This window comes from Neolamprologus brichardi, chromosome 6, assembly GCF_056152115.1.
Source record: "Neolamprologus brichardi isolate AB-2024 chromosome 6, ASM5615211v1, whole genome shotgun sequence".
Classification (NCBI taxonomy): domain Eukaryota; kingdom Metazoa; phylum Chordata; class Actinopteri; order Cichliformes; family Cichlidae; genus Neolamprologus; species Neolamprologus brichardi.
The window spans coordinates 22,348,651-22,369,977 of record NC_142109.1 but is presented as its reverse complement, the minus strand read 5'-3'; the positions used below and the strand labels follow the sequence as shown (position 1 = coordinate 22,369,977).

Here is a 21,327-nt window from a genome sequence, read left to right as displayed (position 1 = left end):
TTCTTTCCTCCAACTCATACCCTTCTCATACAGCATGTCCTCTCTCCTCCTTTTTTCCCCTTTGAGAACAATCCCAGCTATATTTAGACAAAGAGAAGAAAATTTTGTCTGTGAGTGCAAGCAGGGTAATGCTTTCTCCTTGCATAAGAGTGGCTGTAATTAGGTCTATATGCCACACACTTACACTTTCACAAACATACACCATCTGTCTTGTGTGTGTGAGTGTTTGTTCACAAACACAATTTTAGTCATTAGCTTGGGTTCCACTGTATCCTGGCATCATTTTTAATGTTAAAGAAGAAAGGCACGGCTGCTTCTTAATGGACTGACTTTGTTTTCTGGTTCTGGTTTGAATTAAATAGATTGTAAAAGAAGGAGCGCAACGCAAAGACTGGACAGTTACTGTCTAACATCATTGCACTCTATAGTGAAGCTGTGCTAATGTATGACACAAAATATCATTCATGCAAGATATACCATTAGTGCCAGACATGCATACACACACATCTATCTATCTATCCATCCATCCATCCATCCATCCATCCATCCATCCATCCATGGGAAACTTAACAGAGACAAATAACTGTGTTGTTATTCTGTCAAATTAGTACCATCTATTAATGTTATAGATGAACAGGACTGATAACGTTTGCTGTCAAGCTGCCATATTAATGTTAGCGTTTCATTATGTTGCTGTTGAAAGACTGCTAATAGTTAAATGGCGAACGTGTGCATCAGTCAGGTTACTGTTTATTATAACTTTTTAACACCGAAGTGTTATCGAAACAAAAGCTTTACTGACCTCTCAAATGCCTCATAAAGTGTCGTTGGATGTTTTGGACTCAGTGAAGGACAGGCTGCGTGCCTGCCTGTCTGCAACCATGCTGTGCGACATTGTATTCTAAACAGCGTGGAGGCAGAGACAGCTTTCAGTAGTCATTTTTAATATCAATCGTTGTGAGTGTTGATTTTTTTGACAACTCTAATTATAAAGTTTGTTTTCCGCTCATGTTTGTGTGAGTGAGTGTAATAACGACCAAACTAACACATGTAACGGCATCACTCAAAAAGTTTACAGCTGTGGAACTAGAGGCCGTTTGAGAAAGCTGTCTAAAATAGAGAAATGTGAGACAGTGGGGGCAACGACATGTGTGCTAGTCACAGGTCAATACACATTTTGTACAGGCTAAAACTAATAATCTTTTCTCTTTTTTTGATCAATTTATTAATCAATTGTTGAAAAGCTGAAAATATTTTACAAACACTAAATTTTCACTGACAGGTTCTTTTGTTGTTCTCTGACCAATGTCTTTCTACTAGGAAAACATATCACCTAAATCAGTAGTGCTATAATTGAAACCAGTGAGCTTTGATTTATTTCCAAACTCTGATGCATTGCTTTTCCTGTGACTCATTCTCAGTTAATAAGTAAAGAAAAATTCCAGGAGAGTTGAGTATTTGTTTTTTGTGCTCTGGGTTTCATCAGGCCTCCTACTGTGTAAAGATTCCTCATATCCATTTGTATTATTTTCTCTTATCTCATATCAGAGTTTTAGTCTGCTGAGTCTGGAGCATTATTCCTCCATATACTTTCCCCCCTGTCTTCTCTTCCTCTTTATGTCACCAACAGGTTAAAAAGGAGTCACTTTCCTTCCAAATGTAGGCTATCCAAAGAGCCGTCACTCACTTCCAGTCTCACAGGGTTTTATCTTTTTTTGTTTTTGCCTGTGTCGTCCTCTGAAAAGGCCTCCGAGTTTCTTTTCGGCCTTTCCCTCGCTTGTTCGCGCTTTCCTTCCTTCTGCGCTTTCTTCCCGGTTCCTTTTATATCTTACAGAGATGCTCCTCAGAGAAATTTTAGTGGAGTTGTCTGATCTGAATAAATGTTTGCGATTAGAGCGAAGACTGTCTTGGGGTTTGGGTTTCCTGTGTGGGAGTTGGTGCTCAAGTCGCTCGGCTGTGCCACTGTGTTTAGATGAGTCTTTGTCATAGCCTCACTCTCTCCTCCGTCTGTCACTCTCAATTTTGTGGCATCTATTTTTAATGGCCAGAGAGATGTGCGGAAAGCCCGCGCCTCGGTCTCTGGCTAGATGAACAAGATAGTTGAAGGAAGGTTACTTTTCTCTTATCACAGTGGCTTTTATTTAGATGTAGATTTGTTGTGAAGGAATATTATAGCTTTTAAAGTATAATATTGTTATGTTATGATATTCATGTCTGCAGATCAGTGAAAGTAGACTGAAAGCTATATGTAGGCAAACAAATCATTGTTTATGTAACCCACAAATGTTTAAAAAAGCAAAACTAAAATGTTGATCTACTTACAAAATTTAACAGAGAACAAAGGATGTGAGTCCAGTGTAAGGAGTTTATAACACATCATAATAACCATCCCTAATAAACTATAAACTAATATTTAATCTATAAACATTTATTCAATTCATTTCTATTTGTATATTGGGCCAAATCACAACAGGAGTTACCCCAATGTCTCAAAGTCAAAACTCTACAATAATAGAGAGACAACCCCACCAATCAGATGACACCCTATGAGCAAGCACTTGGAGACAGTGGGAAGGAAAAACTCCCCTTTAGCAGGAAGAAAGAATCTTCTGGCAGAACCAGGCTCAGGGGTTGTTCGGGGTGGGGGGAGGGAAACAGGACAAAAAGCACCCTGTAAAGAGAGCCAGAGTGTCATAATAATTCATGATTAAATGCAGAGGGGGGTAATGCATATAATTTCTTTATTTATGGCATTAGGTTGTGTAATAAAATACAAATATAAATAAATAAAAAAAATATTCTCCTCAATTAATTAATTGATTTGTAGCTGATATGAGACTTTGACATTTATAGAGTCATTGTCACTTGAAAATATGAACTGAAGTTGAGCCATCTATTTACTTTTTCTTTAACCATGATCATTATAAAGTGATACCCAAGTTTTCTCTACCAGTCATGCACTTTTATACTATATCCTTTGAAGACTCACCGTCCCATTAGGAAGTGCAAACTTCCTGTCATCTTCAAAGATGGTCTGCAGGAGCTCTATTTACCCCCAAAGATGCATTGTGGTTTGGAATGTACTCACGCTGTCCTCTTGGGGGGATCTGTCTGGTCGACCCATGCTGCAGAGCGGAGTGCCTGCTGAAAATATGGCCAGACGTTCACCCTCTTTACTTTGATTTTGATGCTTTCACCACCCACAGTGCTTACTTTGAGCGCAGCATCGTGCAGCAGTGTTCCTCCCATTGATACCACCCCACTCCCTGTTGTACTTTGAAGTGGGTGCTGGCCATTGAGTGCAGGGCATTATCAAGCGAAAACAATTCTTTGATCTCTTTTTCCTTTAGAGTTAGCATAAACAAAAGTCACACTGTAATTTGGAGTGGATGAAACAGCAAACCTAAATTGTTTTTGCTGCTAGAACTGAAAATTACATCTCTGCAACTTTTTACACTAAACATTTTCTCACAGCCCGTAATGAAACAATAAATACAACAGATGTCACCTATGCTCACACCTGTTAGTTGTATTAGTTTGTTTTAATGACCTGAATTTTTCCTTCGTATCATTTTTATGTCTCACAAATATTCTTTTTTTTTTTATCCCTCTTTAGCGTACTCTGTCACATCAAATAAACCAGTTTTGTATTCTGATGGAGGAATACTTGCACAGAGGTATGAATCAAAACAGCCTACATTGAGCCCAACTTGAGCCCAGCTATTGAGACTCCATAGTCACCCATCTACTTGTTTCCACTGAGAGCTGCTCTACTTCTCCTAGAGTCTATTATGTGACTAAAGTGTTGTTCCATCAAGGTGATCTTGTCTGTGTGATGATTACTGCTGAATTAATATTGCATAATGCACAGATGCTATAACCCAGGCTCAGGTGGTAACAACATGTCATATTGATTATGTCATTCAGTACATTTTTTCATAGTAGCTGGGACAAATATCACAGTTTGTTTTCATACCCTGATGGTAGGAAAATCTTTTCATGTTGCTAGTGTATAAGCCACGTTATCACATTATCCTGTCAGAGCTCATATACCATGAACAACTCTCCACTGTCCAAAGTGAATGTATTTTGTGTATTTTGTGCCGAATGTGTACTATCTTAATCATAGAAAGACCCGGAGTACAAAAGTTTCTGGTTAAGTTTTCCCTCTAAGACTCAAATAGAAGTTCACATCTCTGGAGTATTGCCTCATTAAAGCAGGCATTTTTCCTTTAGTGGGGACCCACCATAAAATCACCTGTGACATCCAGCCCTGCAAATGTGTGTGCACACATACTGGTGCACACATACTGGTGCACACATACTGGTGCACACATAGCCAGTTGGAGCAGATACCACAGGAGTCACTTCACCGTATATAAATGCACTATGTGGTGCAGTTTTACCCTGAACATCAGATAAAACACTCCATGTGTGCAAAGGGACAGAAAAGAACTGTCACAGAAATACAAACCAGGCCACAGAATTGGTATTTGGGGGTGGGTTAAAAGGTACTTATAGGTACTTATTGATAGCAGTGTATTTGGAAAAGTTAGTAGAACTGTGTGCCTAAATTTTGCTCATTTAAAATTAAAAATACTAATAAGATGGTTGTCATTGGATCACGTCTATTTTTACTCTATCTATTTAACACGTTATCTACATTCTACAGAACTTTATATTATGTTATAGGCGTGTTTTTTAAGTTCTGTTTTGAAAACAGAGGATATCTTTAACAATCTGAGATCACAGCTGATACAGATCAGTTTAAAAAAGGCTTCAGCACATCTTGTCTCTGTGTCCAGACATCTCACGTGTAGAATTGCAGTATTAATTTGGTCCATTAATATTTAGTGCTTTTAAAAAAATATATTTTCCAGCTGCACTAACAGGAACATCTCGCCTTCCTTAAAACTTTATTAATTTATGTGAATGAAGTGAACATCTCTGGCTGACCCAAACTAAGATACATGAGGCAAAACGTCAGAGAATGAATTTCCACCTGAAACTAGCCAAGCTATAAAGAAAGAACGAGAAGCCATGATTCAAAATGCTGCAGTGCTCAAAATCTGTTGCATTATTATTTTTTCTTTTACAGTTAGTTTTTAAAAATTTGAATGTTAAGCTTTAGCAGTGAAAAATGGGAGAATGCAGTCTTGTTTCCCTCCGTTATTTGTTGCACGGGCTAACATGAAGAAATGTATGGATCATTTATTTCAGGTAGGAAGGAGGAAGCTCATATGTATGCAGGCGACACAGAGGCAATTTTCTCTAAAACTAAGGGTGGGGGTGGGAGGTTGGGGGGTCTGGGAATTAATACTTAGTAAAGTGAGAGTTTGTATGAGACTTTGAATGTGAACATGTGCAAGAGAATCTCTGCAGTCCTATAGCTGAGTTAATTTCCCTTGACGGGAGGTCTCCACTTGTACTCTCTCTTAGAGAAATAAGAGTGCTTTCCAGCCCAGAGCCTGTGACACTTGACTGACTGACTGACTGACTGAAAGGCAGAGAGAAGAAAATTAACTTGCTTTCTCTCTCTCTCAGTCCCAGTAGAAGCAATGACTTATAGAGAACTATGATGTTTATTGCAGCCCCAGGTATGCTGTGGATGGGTTTAGCAGATGTCCGAAAAATGTGATTGAAAACTAAAAATAATCTGAAAGAAAACAAACAAAAAGCCCTGAAGGCAAACTTTTCAAACCATGATTCAGAGTACAGAGTAATCCTGCTGCTGTGTAAAAGACGGGAGCCTTTTTTTCCAGAAGACAAAATAAATAAAATAAATCAATTAACAATATCACTGAACTAGAATCACACTCTAGACTTTATGAAAGGAAGTATTTAAATAAAGGCAGCTGCTGCAGTGACTAAACAGTGATGTTTTTGTTGCTAGTTCTGTGTGTGTGTGTGTGTGTGTGTGTGTGTGTGTGTGTGTGTGTGTGTGTGTGTGTGTGTGTGTGTGTGTGTGTGTGTGTGTGTGTGTGTAACTGACTGCGGGTCTGTGCTCAGAAATACATTTCAAAAAATTGAAACTTCCAGGAAAAATGAAGCTACAGCTGTTGCCAGACTTTTGAAAGAACTGCCTTCCACCAGCATGCACAGTGGTTTTTCTAGATCACATGACTTTTATGCTCATATAGCCGTATCCTGACCTGTTGTTCCAGCCACATGCCGTCTTTATATCATTTCTGGCGTTGTGCTGCAAAGCTTCCCAGTTTGGAATAACAGTATGAAAAATGCTGGAATCAGGCAACGTGCTACCGCATAACGTTTTGAGATGCTTCTGGCGGAGTGTTATTTATTTAGCTCGGAGCAGGACGGAGGGATGCTGGGTGGTTCGACTTTCTTGATGATAAATAAAGGAAGCTGCTGCTGTGCATGTGTGTGGGTGTATGTGTTGTAGCTCCGGGTGTCTGGTTTAAACTAAAGACTGGTGGTCCTTTGATTTGGCACCTGAGCGTTGTAGATGCTGTACAACTCTTGCTTTTTGTCAGACGCACAAACACACATGCACAGACATCAGCAAATAAAGTTCTCATATCGTTCACCAGACTGGAAACACTGCCAGCCTCGAGCTTTTTAAGTGATGCTTTTTGTTTGTGTGTGGGTTTTCCTGCGTGCACGTTTCAACGTAAGCGCAAGCAAGTTTTTTGTTTTTTTCTTTCGGGGGGGGGGGGGGGGGGGGGGCACAACATTGTGTTTTTGTGAATATAGCCTGTCAGTCTGCTTTGCCGAGTACAAACTGGCATCATTAGTGAGCCTTAGGCTGGCTGCCGCAGCACACTGGGCTGAGCACTGACAGCAAGGAAATGTGGAGTTTAAAAACTGTTATTTTTTCCATCGTATTTGTATATTTGACAAGTTTGCATCTCTGAAAATGTCATTACAGCTCAACTGACAAATCGTAGCAAGACATGGCAGCATCTGGCAACACGCGCGCTCGTAAATGTGCACACACCCTGAATGCTGTCAGTGATAAGAGAGCATTAAGCAGCATCAATCAGACTTAAAAACAGCAAACACATTAAACAATTCCAGTTAAACAAATTATGAGTTTTATCCACACTCACCCTCTGAAATGTTAACTACTTAAAAAGAAAACTCTTCACAAGCCTTTTTCAGTTTCACACCTATAAAACATAATGGCATTCGCTGTGGTGGAGATAAATGGTTTCTTGTAATTCTCCTCCGCTCTGTTGAGTTAGTTCTGAGAAACTGGTTAAATAGAAAACAGTGTGAATAAGCGCCTTGATATTGGCTACAACTTCAAAATGAGTTCATAAACTGAGCAAAGCTGTTGAATTACATTCGGTTATATCAAATGAATAATAGGATTACATTCCCACACTATGAGAGGATTACGTGGCACTAAAACACACTGAACATGGTGTTTTTCTTTGATTGCCACATAAGAGGCTAGATTGCATTTACATGTACTGAATGACAAAAGGTTATTTGAGGCTAGATTTTGGCTAGATTGTGGATTTCAAACTAAAGGAAAAACTGAGAAAATTCCTTGCATAACTGGTAATTTGCTGTACTTCCTGTACTTTCATGCCCATATCCATGTACTTATTAGTTGGCAGAGGGTTATGGTGCCATACTACAGCCTATTTTTGTAGACACATCCTGCAAACAATATTTACAGCAAAAACATGGTGATGACTACCAAACACCTGGACACACAGCCATTAGTGTGATCTATAATATGGTATTTTTAAGACCAATACTGCTGGTAAGGGTATTTGGTGAATTAAAAATTTTTTTAGTTGTAGTTACGTATGTGCTCCTATATGCTTAGATTATCTGGTGGTATTTTTCAGGTGTGCTCCCATCACAGTAGTTGCACAGTGTCCCCTGGTGGATGAACTTTGCAACATCAACACCAATAACACGCTGCTGAAGGGTGTTTCTCCCGTCTCTTTGGCTGATAGCTAACATTAGTTGATAACATCAACCTGGTGATAAACTGGTCACTCTCTGGTGTGATAATCAACAAGCCATTAGGGGCAAGAAAAATAATTTGGATTCTTTTCTGGGAAACTGTCATGTTTTCCATCTTTATAAGTAGGCTTGCAGAAAAAAACAAAGCTGAAAAATGTGTATAAGTTATACAAAGCTTAATCAAACTGCTGTATAACCTGCTGCTTGTAGAATTTTATTTATGTTTTTGTTATTTAGATAGAACCTGGACAGCTGTTTCACTGTGTTTTAGTTTTTCAGCTAAAAAGCACACTGACCATAATGCATTTCTTTGTTTAACAGTATCATTTATATCTGCTTTTTGGTGTAGATTGTTGTTGCTAAAGGCCCGCATGTTGGGTTTCTATCCTCGTGTCAGTCCTCCACTCTGATCATCTTCACTTCTGTTTGTTCAGAAACCTCGATAGGTCCCTTCTGTGTCTTTTTTCTCTATCGGCTTTGCTTCGTAGCTTTTGTCAACTTGACTGTCCTGCTGCCAGCCTTCTGTTCGTTTTTAATCTGTACTCCCACTTTGTTGTCTTTTTATTTTCGTCTCTTTGTTCTTAACTTTTATTTGCTCTGCCTTTCGGCCTCCTGTGCCTGCTGCCCTTTATTTTTGAGTTTGTCGTGGGTTTTTTCCCTTTGTTTTCAGGTTTTCCCCTACTTTAACCCCCATCACCATTCCTTCTGCTATTAAATATCTTCGCCACCTTTCATCTCTTTTTTTCCTGAATTTTCTAAAGTCCATCTTTATTCAGTTTACTGTTTCTTTACTGTATCATAACCAGCATTTGTTACTGTAATTATGATCAGGACCCTATCTCTGTTGATTTTAGGGATTAGTCACCACTGTACACAAGGGAAATGTCAGGATCACTATGACATGTTGTTGATGATTAGTCTCATCAAAAGTGTGTGTAAAGTAATGAAAACATTTTAATTGGTGTTGTCTTTGGAATATTTAATGCTTGTGAGCTGCCTCACAGTGTTGTAGAGGGTAAAAAATATGTGTTTGCAAATTTCTTAAGACAATTACATAAGAAAGCATGATTAGCTGAGGTCATACAAAGTAACCAATAAATACATTTGCAAAATACTAGCAATCCAGGTTGCACTCTCCCTATTGCCCTATGACAGCTGGAATAGATACCAGCCCAGCTGTAACCCTGAACTAGATAAGCAGAAGAAGATTTGGATGGATGGATGATTGGATGGATAGATGGATGGATGATTGGATGGATGGATGGATGATTGGATGGATAGATGGATGGATGATTGGATGGATGGATGATTGGATGGATGGATGGATGGTGGATGGATGGATAGTTGGATGGATGATTGGATGGATGGTGGATGGATGATTGGATGGATGGATGATTGGATGGATGGATGATTGGATGGATGGATTGATACCTTTTGATTAAAAAAGCTGTCTGTCTCTCTGTCCCCAGGTCTTCTCTGACGTGCCCCCATTGCCTTAAGCAGAGCAACACCTTTGATCCATTTTTATGCATCTCTCTGCCTATTCCTCTACGACAAACCAGGTAATGCATGATACATAAGGCATGAGATCCAGTCTAAAGTATATTTGTTGCTGTTTGTTTACTAATTATAACATCAAATATAACTTATTATGAGCATAGGGTAACAACTTATTTTTGTTTGTAGTTGTAGTTTAAATACTTCCTTTCATAAAGTTTCTAGTTGTTTTTTTTTTTTTACTTCACAAACTGCATTTTGCTTGTTCTTGGCATCTTTAATTAAACATTAGTGCAGATTTTTCGTTGTTCACTTTGGTCTCCCTGTGGTCTCTAAGGGTGTTAAGTTTTAGTGCAAGTGTTTCAAACTTTCTACCATAGTCTGGTGTGCAAGGAAAATCCCTCACAGATTGCTGTGCAGTCATGCAAAACACTTTTTGACAGTTGACACTGTGAACATATGAGGTTGTCACCAGATAACAGTGATATGGATAGTATCTTCTAGGCTCCATAAGTAAATAAAAACATTAGAAAAACAACACTGCAAAACATTCCAAAATGTTGCCAATTTAGATTATAGAAAAACATGCATGCATTTATACTAACATGCTCTATACACCAAAAACAGCCATGTTCATATCAAAGTGATAAATGCTGGTCAACCGAGGCTCCTGACCACACACTTCCTGTGCTTCCATTTTTAACCCAAGCAGCTGCATGTCAGCAAGGTTCTGTGGTAAAACAGTGCGGCTCTGACGTGTGAGTGGGGAGAAAGGGAGCTAGCAATAGAGTCAGATGGGATGTTTTATTTTGACAGCAGAGATAATGGTGAAGGTATACAAGAAACAACAAAAATCGTATGAGACACCTGTTTTCTTGCCATCCAAATGAAGTAGCAGAGGCACAGCAACACAGGCAATCTCATCCACACATCACTGATAGTTTTCAACATACATACAAAATGCATTACTAGCTGTGTGGGTTCATGATTGCAAATTAATTACTTTTCAGTCAGCTGAATTAACTTTAACTAGACTTTAACTTGACTCTGAATAACTGATAGTTCTACTACTCGTGTGGAGAGGTGCTGATTTAAAGTATTTTGCCTGATTAGATCTCTTCGACTGTGTGGGAAGTTTGATTAACTTTTTTCACAAGTTGTTGTGCTACAAATTAGACTTATATCATTCTCATTAGCAAATGGACCAGGGATTTATATCAAAGCTCTAATTCACATTCACACTAAGCTTCAGTCTAATTATCCAAAATGACATGCAGTTGAATTTAGGTTATACAGTAGTGGGTACAACACTGTAGATTTTGATATCTGTCCTAAGATATTCATATGCAATCTCCCTTTTTCACAAATGTTCGCCCCTACAAAAAGCATCTAAAAAGGCATGAAATATGCTGGAGTCTAAGCCATCTGTTATGGGGTGAAAGGCAGCGTACACCCTGGACAGGTTGCCAGTGTATCTCAGTGTATCACAGAGAAACAGATAACCATTCACAGTCACATTCAAGGCCAGTTTAGAATCACCAGTTAACAGTAACAGGTTACATTAGGTTAAATGCATTAATACATTCCAGGCTTTGGAAGCTTTTCAGTTTGCCTTCATTTGCTACACAATGAATCTTCCTATTTTTAGGAATGCAGATGTCACTCTTCTGCATCTTCTCTGCATCCACCAAGCTAACTCCAAACTCATTTTTGCAGCTCAGGCACTCACTGTCTCGTGACAGTATGCAGCCTGTTCCTGCAGTTTCCATAGCCTAGCACACAGAGAAATTCATTCAGGTTCAGCTTGAACTTACTGCTGGCCAAACATTGACCTGACACACACACACATATGCATGCACACACACAGTGGCCTCATTGCACCGTCCTGCTGCAGCAGTATCCCAGCTGAATGCTGATAAGTCTGAGACCCCCAGAGAGACAGAAGGGTCTGGCTGCCAGCATGGCATCAAGGCCTGGGTGCTGTAGATAATGCCAGTATGGCAGAGAGAATGAGAAAAGCAGAATGGGAATGTTTTCTGCCGATCACCTAACTTTACAATATTTAACCTTGAGCAGTCGTGGCATCATTGTTACCAAACTTACTGTTATTCAATTTAAAATAGTCAAAAAAGTTCTAAACACAAATCTGTCACATGACTTCAGTCTACTGTGCAGCCATCACTGGTGCCTTTCTGTGTGAAGTCTATAGATTCTCCTTTTGCCTGTGTGGATTTTTGTGAAGTCCCAAGACTTGCATTTTAGGCTAACTTATTATTCTTAAGTGGCTGTAGTTGTAGATATGAGTTTTCATTGGGTATCTGTCATTTAGGTAGGCTCTAACAATACAAAGGCTGCACAGGTGTAGAGTATTTGATTGGATGAAGCCTGTTTCTCATTTTGTAATTGTACAAGTGCTTGTTTCATAACCACACTGTATGTAATCACTATAATGACTGACACAAGGTGTGAAAATCATGAGTGGATAGGCAAAAAAATTACAACCTGATATACTTCCTGTTACATAAGAGAAAAAGGCTGTGACAGACAGACTGGAAAAATGACTGAAGCGATACTTTGGAATACACAGGAGTAAACTAAACATCAGCAGGCTATAGCAGGTCTCATATTGCATTTAATGCTGTCATGAACATTGCTTTCTTTGAATTGACTTGTAATGGTTGTTTTTTTAATTATTTGGGGTTTTTTTGGTATTACAAATCTCACACACCGATCAGTTCTTATCCAACTATATCTTGCTGTTCCAGTTATTATTTTCTAGGGGAATATCAAGTGGCACAGATATTTTATTTTTGACAAAGATACACTATCATAATGCAGGACTGCAGGTGGGAACATGAAAAAACATGATGTTACCAACCAAACAAATATAAAGCTTTTGTGGCTCCACAGGTAGCTGCATGAAGTGCGATGAAACACCCCAAGTGAAATCACTGACGTCTGTATTATTTGGGGCTGGGAGTAGTTGTGAATAATACAAACAACAGGTTTTGCCAACAAAAATAAACAAATGAATGAAAAAATAACCCTCATTTTGCTGCAATTTGTCTTTAAATCCTGTTTTCCCCTATTTTTTAAAAAGAAAAACAGCCAAATTCAGTAGCGCTATAGGAGTGATTGGCTGTCTTTTAAAATGTTTACCTTGCTCTAATGTCTTAAGTTATGTAAGAACAACTGCAACCACCACTAAATGCAAAAGGGAAAATGTAAGTGCTGTCCTTTGGTGACAACCACGTTTGCTTAAAAGGTCATTTGCGAGTGGAAACCTTTTCCCGATCAATTCATACAAGTCTGTCAACGTCTATGCAGTGTGGGTGCCAGAGTAGCGGGGACATGTGGCTCCAGTCACTTAGGTATTCAAAAAAAAATTAAATCAAATAAAAATACAGAGTGGATTCACACTCTTGCTTATGTTGTTTGACAAAACAGACATTATAAATTGAAGTACACTTTAAGACCCACTTAATTTACACATAGAATAGTACTACAAGCGTCAATCATATGATAATAAACATATGAAAAGGGGCACCTAAATTATGCACTTAATTATAGCCATAAACAGATAGTATGCTCATAGAGAAATGTGCAAAAATATCCATCTTTTATTGCAGAGGCAAAAAGAAAAGTGACTATTTGTAGTTAAACGAAGGACGGTCTTGCTGTGAGGCAACAGCACTAACCATCACACCATTGTGCTGGCCTTTTTTTCATTACCATACTAACTTGATTTAGCATATAGTTGTAAAGGGATATTGGGGATCAGAATGCAGCTGAGAGACCACAGTGACCTTTTTGGATGGGCTCTGACCTCCAAGGCATGTGTGTAACACTGATGCTGTCTATGTGAAAAGACCATGCTCACAGACTTTTAACAGACGATGCACAATAACAACACCACTATGCATGTTAATGCGATAGAAATAATGATTTCAAGCAAGCACTTTCTGCAAAAAAAAAGTTCATGCTCATAGTACATGTAAGAATCTAAACTGGGAAAGCACTGCAGCAAAATAGACATGCTATAAATATCATTTATATATCTAGCATCAAGCTTAAGAGCACTTTGAATGTTTTTGAGTTCTGTGCACTTGTTGCGGTTCACAGGTTGTTGTTTAATCGAGACTATCAGACTCTAAACCCACAGAGAGCTAGGATGCTTCAAAAAGACTGCTTTGTAGGATGACATCTCCATTTCCCATTCGTCTCAAGTGTCATCCCACACTTCTCATCTCGTCTTGGAGTAACATAAACAAAACAACTGCTCAGATACTCTGCCATCTGCTCTGTCAGCATCCCTACTGCTAACACTTTATTCACCTGAATAATGCATGAGGAAAAACAGGAAGTGGAGGTGTCAGCGATTACGCTACCTTCTTTCCAAATGGGATGGCGCAACTTTACTTTCACTCCTCGCTCTGAGTTTTTCTCTTTACTCTGTAATAATCAGTAGCAAACAAACACTCAACAGCAAAGCACAGTACAAAGCCATGAAGGGATTCCTAAATGTCTTTTGTATTTTAGATTTTTCCTTATCATTTTAACCCTCTCCTGGAAATATTTTAACGATATGCAATGACAACAAAGCGTCAGCATTTATTGGATAATTTTGTGTCATTTCATTAATGATTACCACTTCATAAGTAATTTTTAATAAGATTTTTAAGGTTGTACAAATTTGCTCCTGTGAACATGTGTCAGAAATAAATCTATTGATGCTTGATAGTGACACCCACACCTTAACTAAACTGTTCTTTGGTCATTTTTACATTTTGAAGGTCACATCACACAATTGGTACAGTTTGATAACGATTTATTTACAATATGTTGACTCGTTAGGTTTTTTGACACCAAAAAGGAGCTGGTTATAGCTTCGGGGTGGACTTAATGCCAAAACTTACCTAATTAAAAGAATCAAACCAAATGACAACAGCTTGCTTCACTCATTAAGAAAAACAGAAGAAAACTATAATCAAACAAAAAGGCAGTCCACCCCTGCACATTCCTGTATATGGTGAACAGCATTGGGCATGTTTCCAAAGGTCTGCTGGTTGGGAAGAGCCAAGGATGAATGAATGGGAGTCCATGGCGGTGTCATCATATAAGTCAGTGGTGTCGAACTCCAGGCCTTGAGGGTCCTGCAGGTTTTAGATATCGCCCTGGGTCAACACACCTGAATCAAATGATTAGTTCATTTAGGAGGAGTTGAGGAGGTCATTTAAACATTTAAATCAGCTGTGTTCAAGTTATTCAAGCTGTGATCAAGGACACATCTAAAACCTGCAGGATACCAGCCCTCCAGGCCTGGAGTTCAAAACCTGTGATATATGTCATCTCCAGCTCGTTAGCTAATCCGTATGGTCCGTCCTCTGGATCCACCAATCACGGAGAGGCACCTGCACACTGGGATTTTCATATTAGACAACAATACAACAGCAGTCGTAACATTTACATTAGATTAGAGTCGCCTTTAATGTCTCCTTTGGGAGAAATGTATATTTGACAAATGACAGAAACACAACATATAAGATAGCACACATACCAACACACAGTCAAGCTGCACTTTTTACCATTTAGTAATTGACACTAAAAAAAACTTTATTCCTTTACTCTTTATAAAGGATGCAATTTATATCATCAGTGATTTTCAGCGATTTTCAAACTCTGCTTTTCGAGTATCTCCTGGAGAGAAGATGGAGAAGAATGCTAATTATTCCAGGCATTTTAATCGAGTTTTGAATTCGTGATCTGAGCTTTGCAGAAAGGTTACCAAACCAAGTGCCAAAACGACATTAACATGGACCATGGACCTTAAGCATTCTTAAAAAATACAAGCGCTGACTGTTTCATGAGCATACTGGATTCATCATGCTCCACATAATAAATCCAGTTCATCATATATTGGAGTTCCACACAGTTGAAAGTAAAAAGCTGCAACCCAAAATGCGTGGGTCAAGCCATAAAGTTGCTCTGTATGTTACACGTGTTGCTTGAGCTTCTTAACTTAGGTCTTAACTTCTTCAGATGTCACTAGAAAAAAAAGTCTTTGCAATCAGGTAATGAATTAGTTAATGATGAATAGGGATTATTGATAGCAAATATATAGATAAGTAGAGAGAGTAGACCCAGTAGCCTATCAGGGCTTTTCTTCCTACTCATCCATCAGTTTTCTCAGTTTTTGGATCAGACTGACTCCTGTTTTTTGTTTTTTTCTTTTTGTCCCAATCCACCCCAATCCCACCCCACAATCATTTTCACTCCTTGATTCTTCCCAGAAAGTGTTCCTATTGCTGTAAAACGGACATGTCCCAGCATACAGCCGCTTCCTGAGGGACCTGCAGGGGTTTTGTTCAGCTTGCCCAGTCATGCATAAATCTGGACAAACACTAGGGAGAAATGAAACCCTTCGGAGGTGAAATCTGACAAGTTAAATCATAGGAGATATTAAATGAGATCACAAAGGGATGTTTTATGCTCATGAAATTAGATTTGATATAACAGTGTCAGAGGAAATCTTTTCCCTGAACTGATTAGATATTAAACAGCTCAACGGTTTTATTTTGCTGTTTGATACCTGGAGTTCATGAAGACCCAGCTATGCCCGAAAGCGTCTCTTTAACGAACCAACCTGTTTTTGTTGCCCCTGGCATTTTTGAATGCTGCACAGTTGGATTAGTCAGTTTCCAGTTAAGATTTATATGTACGTGTCTTTACTCACACTATGTGAGAAAGACATGTGTGTATCTGCATATAAATATATTGTATAAATAACTCAGCGTGCCAGAGTTTAAAATATGTAACAATGTAAACAAAAAAACCCCTGCAGAATAACTTACTACTGTGTTCATGAGCATGTATTGATCTTTCCCAGTGTGCTCTACCATTTCTTTCCTTACAGAAAAACACACTCACACCCTTTATTCCTCTTTTTTATCTCATAGGCCAATGTGTGTGACGTTGGTGTTCAACACAAAGGGTCAGAGGCATCTGCGAGTGGGGCTGGCTGTACCGCTGTTTGGCTCCCTGTCCACTCTGAGAGCTTTGGTAGCAGCGGAGGGCAACATCTCTCCTGACCAGGTACTCACACAGTGTACAGAGTGTACAGAAGAAGTGGATTACACTGATCAAGACCATGTTGCATTGCGTTCCCAATAACTAAATAATAAATAATAAGTGTCCTTCTCTACCCAAGCAGAGAAAAAAACAAAACAAAAGAAAGATAACCTGTACTGGACCCACTTTTGAGACTTTTAGCTGCTATTGTATTCATATTGTACAGATTATTAGGTTCCTTAAAAATATCTTTAAGTGATTATGATCAGTTCAGAGGTGAATCCAAGAACTCAGGGAGAGGAACAAAAAGCAAGGTTTTATTTTTTTTTAAAAGGATTGCCACGGTTCTCAGAAAGTTCAAAGGAAGTAACAAAGAAAAAAAACTAAGCCAAATGTGATAACGTAGGCACTGGGTATACAACAATACACACAGAAAAATAAACTCACAAGGTAAACAGACAAAGGACAAATGGGGCACACAATTACAAAGGAGGGAAAAGAGTAGAAAGTAAAACTAGAACATGCCTCTTTTTTATTTCCCAATTTGCAAATATTTAATTTTTGTCTTTGACCCCTGTCCACGTGTCTTAGTCCCTCCCACCAGAGACGTGAGCGGATGAGGTCAGAAAGACACACAAAGACAGTGGAGTCAAAGCAGCATTTCTAAAATCTGATGTCCTGTTCTAAGAACTCTCATTTGAACATTTAATGCTGAATTTAATGTCAATTAAATGAGTTGTTCGCTGCAACTGCATCATAATTTATTTTTTAATTAATAGCTCAACTACTGCTGTATTTTATCATTTCAAAAGTCACAGTGCTAATGACGTTTTTTAATATTTAAGACAAGTTTTAAATTCACATCATGGCACATCGTGACAATACATTATACCTTAATCAAACAGAAAAAGTGAGAGAATGTTTGATCATTTCAGCTAACTGAAACAGTGTATGCCTGCCATGGATGAGTTATTTAAAGAGTCCTCCTTCTGCCATGGATTGATTATTCAACCTATCTGTCACATTTCTTTTACATTGTAGGTATAAATAGGTAGAAATACTTCCTCCCCCAGCAAGCCTTCCCTATCCTCTGTTGCCCTTTTCCAAAAATAGGAAGTTTGTGGCGTCCATGGCCTCAAATGTGGGGAAATGCTCTGCTTTTGTTTTAATAACATGTATGATTAGCAATATGCCCCAAATAATTTTGTAGCAACGGTATAGTGAACAACACAAACACAAAACATCCTATTTTGTGTTTGTGAGGTATGTTTTGCTTCTAATCATAGGGTTAATGAGTAAAATAGTAAGCAGAAGCCATTTCTCTAGCCGAGTGCATCTGTACTCTTGACTAAATGCACACACTTCCAGGTAAATGTCACCAATAGGTAAAAATGTCAAAGGAAAAGTTCTAGAGGTGTGTGTTCATCAGTCATTGCCCTGTCCTGAAACAGATGATGAATGTTCTTGGCTTTGCTGAAGCTGGGTCCATAGCAGCAAGCGAGCAGCACACACTCAAACAGTCCTCATCAAGACAGAAGTGAAATGCAATACACTCACATTGTGTACTATTTCTCGGCTTGTTGGTTGATTTTGTAAGTGCGGTTGCACCACAAGATACAGGAGATGGGTGTGGTCTGACCAATCCGTACCGAGTGGAGGGTTCTGTTTATTGTATTTCTAATGTGTATGAGTTATCTTAACTGTTGCACAAATATATTTTCATATATTTTTTATTCGTGTGGTTTGGTGTACATCAACCTTTATACACTAGAACTTACACAATAAGCCCATCAGGCTATACAGAAGAATTGCAGACAAAGGGCAGAACAGCTGAACTATAACAGATGAAGACAAAGTAAATACAAAATGAAATAAAATAAAGTAAAATTGTAACATTGTGATCATTTCTGTGGTTTTGACAAAAATAAATTTAAAGACAGATGGATTCCCATTCAGAGGGGATTCAAAGTGCTTAGATTAACATGCAGGCAATTATTCCCTCTTTTTTTGTCCAATGCAGCTGCCTCCATTTGGAGGATTATTGCCTGTAATATGGCTCAGTGTCCCATCCACGCAATTAAACTTGTTAGACATCATGAGAAAATATACAATGTACACTGTGCAAGACAGACATGGGAAGGATGAAGCCAGAAAGAGGCTCCATATCTAAAGTTTGCTTTCCAAAAAGAAAAAAAAACATTAATATGAGTTAAACATGAAAGTGCTGTTTTGTTTTTTAGCAGCGACTGCCTCGTTTACTTTGTGTGAGACACTGACAAGAAAGTGAATCAGATGCACTCCTCTTTAATAGCAGTGGGATGGTTGAGGACATTTAGTTGAGCTGGATTCGACAGATCGAGTAATTAGCCCCTATCCTTAGTCTTTTTTCTTCTAAAACTGAAAAGTGCTTTTTAAAAATGCTTCTGGTGAAGTATAAATTTCACATTATGGCTTCAGCTTAGTCCTTTTTTGAGGGTGTCTTCTTCACCTCATTCTGGCGCACTGAGCAGTAATGACACTCTTCACTGGTCCTTGATGGTGTAGGGCAGCAAAACTCCCACTAGTTCTTGTTAGTAGTCCAACAGCTTTTAGGGATTGAAAAAGCCAATAATACTTCGGAAACACACTTCACACAGTAAAGATTTTGCTTCATTAAAAATCTGTGTTGTCTTCTGTGTTAGCTATGTGAAAGCCTGGTGACTGAATGGCAGATCAGATAAACATATACAGATTATTGCAGGGCTGGCACATAGAGGAAGCCAAACATTTACACCTACAGGTAATGCATGGGGTTAGGTAATTCACCAGTTAACCTAACCCCATGCATCTCTTTGGACTGTGGAAGCTGGAGTACCCGAAGAGAGTCAATACAGGAAAACATGGAAACTCCACACAGAAAGGCACCCCTTTGGATTCAAACCCAGGACCTTCTTGTTGTGAGGTTACATGTCTAACCACTGCACTGCCACCTGGAATAACATGGGAAAAAATACACAGGCATCCACACCAAAGTATCGGCAGATGCTGGGCTGAGAATAAATCGACACACACATCACTCACTGCATCACGGCAGCTGTAAGATTTCAAGGACTGCTTTGAGCTGTGCATCTCTTAGTATTTGTTATGCTTTTTGCATTGCACGACAGAGGCGCCTCTTTGGTGTTTGCCTGTATTTGATGACTGTGGAGTGACATATTGTCAACAGAAATTCTCCTATTGAAGCAGTTATTCATCTGTCAGGTATATGATCATCGCAATATTTTGATTTTGATTGGACATCATCTCGCCATGTCATGTGATCACGTGATTTAAGATAGCACTGCTCTGTGCGGAAAAATGTACAGTTACCATGATGCCACAAAGACGTAAAACTGGTGTTTTGGGGTGTTTTTAAATGTTGAATAAACACAAATAAAATAAAAATGATTTATATTAAAAAGCAATAACAACTCTGTTGGTTCATAAATTATTTCACAGGATCATCAGTCTTTTGTGTTTTTTTTAACATGTTGTTTGCTGGGACTAAATTAAAAAAGAAAAAGTGTACATATTTAACTGAGTACTGTATTTAGACTTCAGGCACTTCATCATCATCATTTTGCTCTGTCAGCAGTAAGTGTCATGACACTCTTTACTGCATGCATGGTTAGATACGAGCAACAAGACATAGAAAATCTCACATGTTAAAGGTTCTTGGCAGGAGTCAAGCTAAGTAAGCTACAATCATGTGGCTCATCCAACCACAACTAACTATCCAGTTTGTACTTCAGTGATTAAAACAGTCACAAAGGTGAGTTGCAGTGTCATTCAAGCTCCTGAACACTGAACTAGGAAATACACATCGCTGAAAACACATTTTACTAATTATAGCCCCTTTGCAGATGCTTGTATCGTCACGGTTTGTCCTGATGTTTTAGTCACAAAGTGTAATCTCTCTCTGTACCTGATCAGCAGTGTTACTCAGTGTGTGTGTGTTTTTCCTTTATTTTCAGGTCCGAAACATTCTTGCAGGAAACCGAAAGAAACGAGCTGCGCAAGCACTGCATGAGGCACGTTTGTAGAAACAAACATGGATAATCTTTCTCTCTCGTGCCGTCTCTCTAGGTCATCCTGGTGGAGTTGTATTCCACGGGGTTCCAGCGTTCCTTCTCAGATGAAGACGACCTGACTGCAATTGCTGATAGCGATGTTGTCTATGCCTTCCAGGCTCCTTCACTCTCCAGTCGTGGAGGCTCCGCACAACACTCAGGTAACCATGGCAACAGGCTGTCCATCAAAGGCACTGCAGACACTGACTTCCCACACTCGTTTGGCAATTTATCTTTTTTTCTTCATTTCCAATTTTCTTTTTGTCAGCCTCCCTCGGTCCTTTTGATTAACTTTTATTCACACTAATTCGCACTTACACTTGTAACCGTTTTTCACTTCCACCGAGTCCTCATGTTTCATTAACCACCGTGTTTTTCAAAAGCTGAAACTTTACTTTGTTGAGGAGAGGGTCACTGTCTGCAGGGTGTTTTGTATTCTTCCTTTCATTCTGTTTCTCTATGCATGACAGCACCTAAACAAATGAAATTACATGTCACGTCTGAATGGCAACATAATTCAAATAGAAACTTTGAGTTTTGTCTTATCTTTTTGTTCGCACACAAATTAAATTATTGTACCTAGGATGTTGAGTGTCGCAGATCATGGCAAGAACAAATTCTCTCTTGTCATTTAAGGTAACACTTAAGAGAGGGGCTTCTTATATTCTTGATCACCCATTCTTGCTTGCAGTCTTGGTCGTTGTGTCCTTGGGCAAGACACTTCACCTAC

The 21,327-nt window shown here is 38.8% G+C and overlaps 1 protein-coding gene across 1 annotated transcript in view; it reads left to right on the top strand.

The window, feature by feature from the left end:
- usp43a (ubiquitin specific peptidase 43a) overlaps positions 1-21,327 on the top strand; it is a 112,509-nt gene that overhangs the window by 40,678 nt on the left and 50,504 nt on the right. The window contains exons 4-6 of the mRNA XM_087842551.1: positions 9,414-9,506; positions 16,398-16,533; positions 20,614-20,758. Of these exons, the coding sequence (XP_087698677.1) occupies positions 9,414-9,506; positions 16,398-16,533; positions 20,614-20,758 (374 nt within the window). The remainder of the gene's footprint in view (positions 1-9,413; positions 9,507-16,397; positions 16,534-20,613; positions 20,759-21,327) is intronic.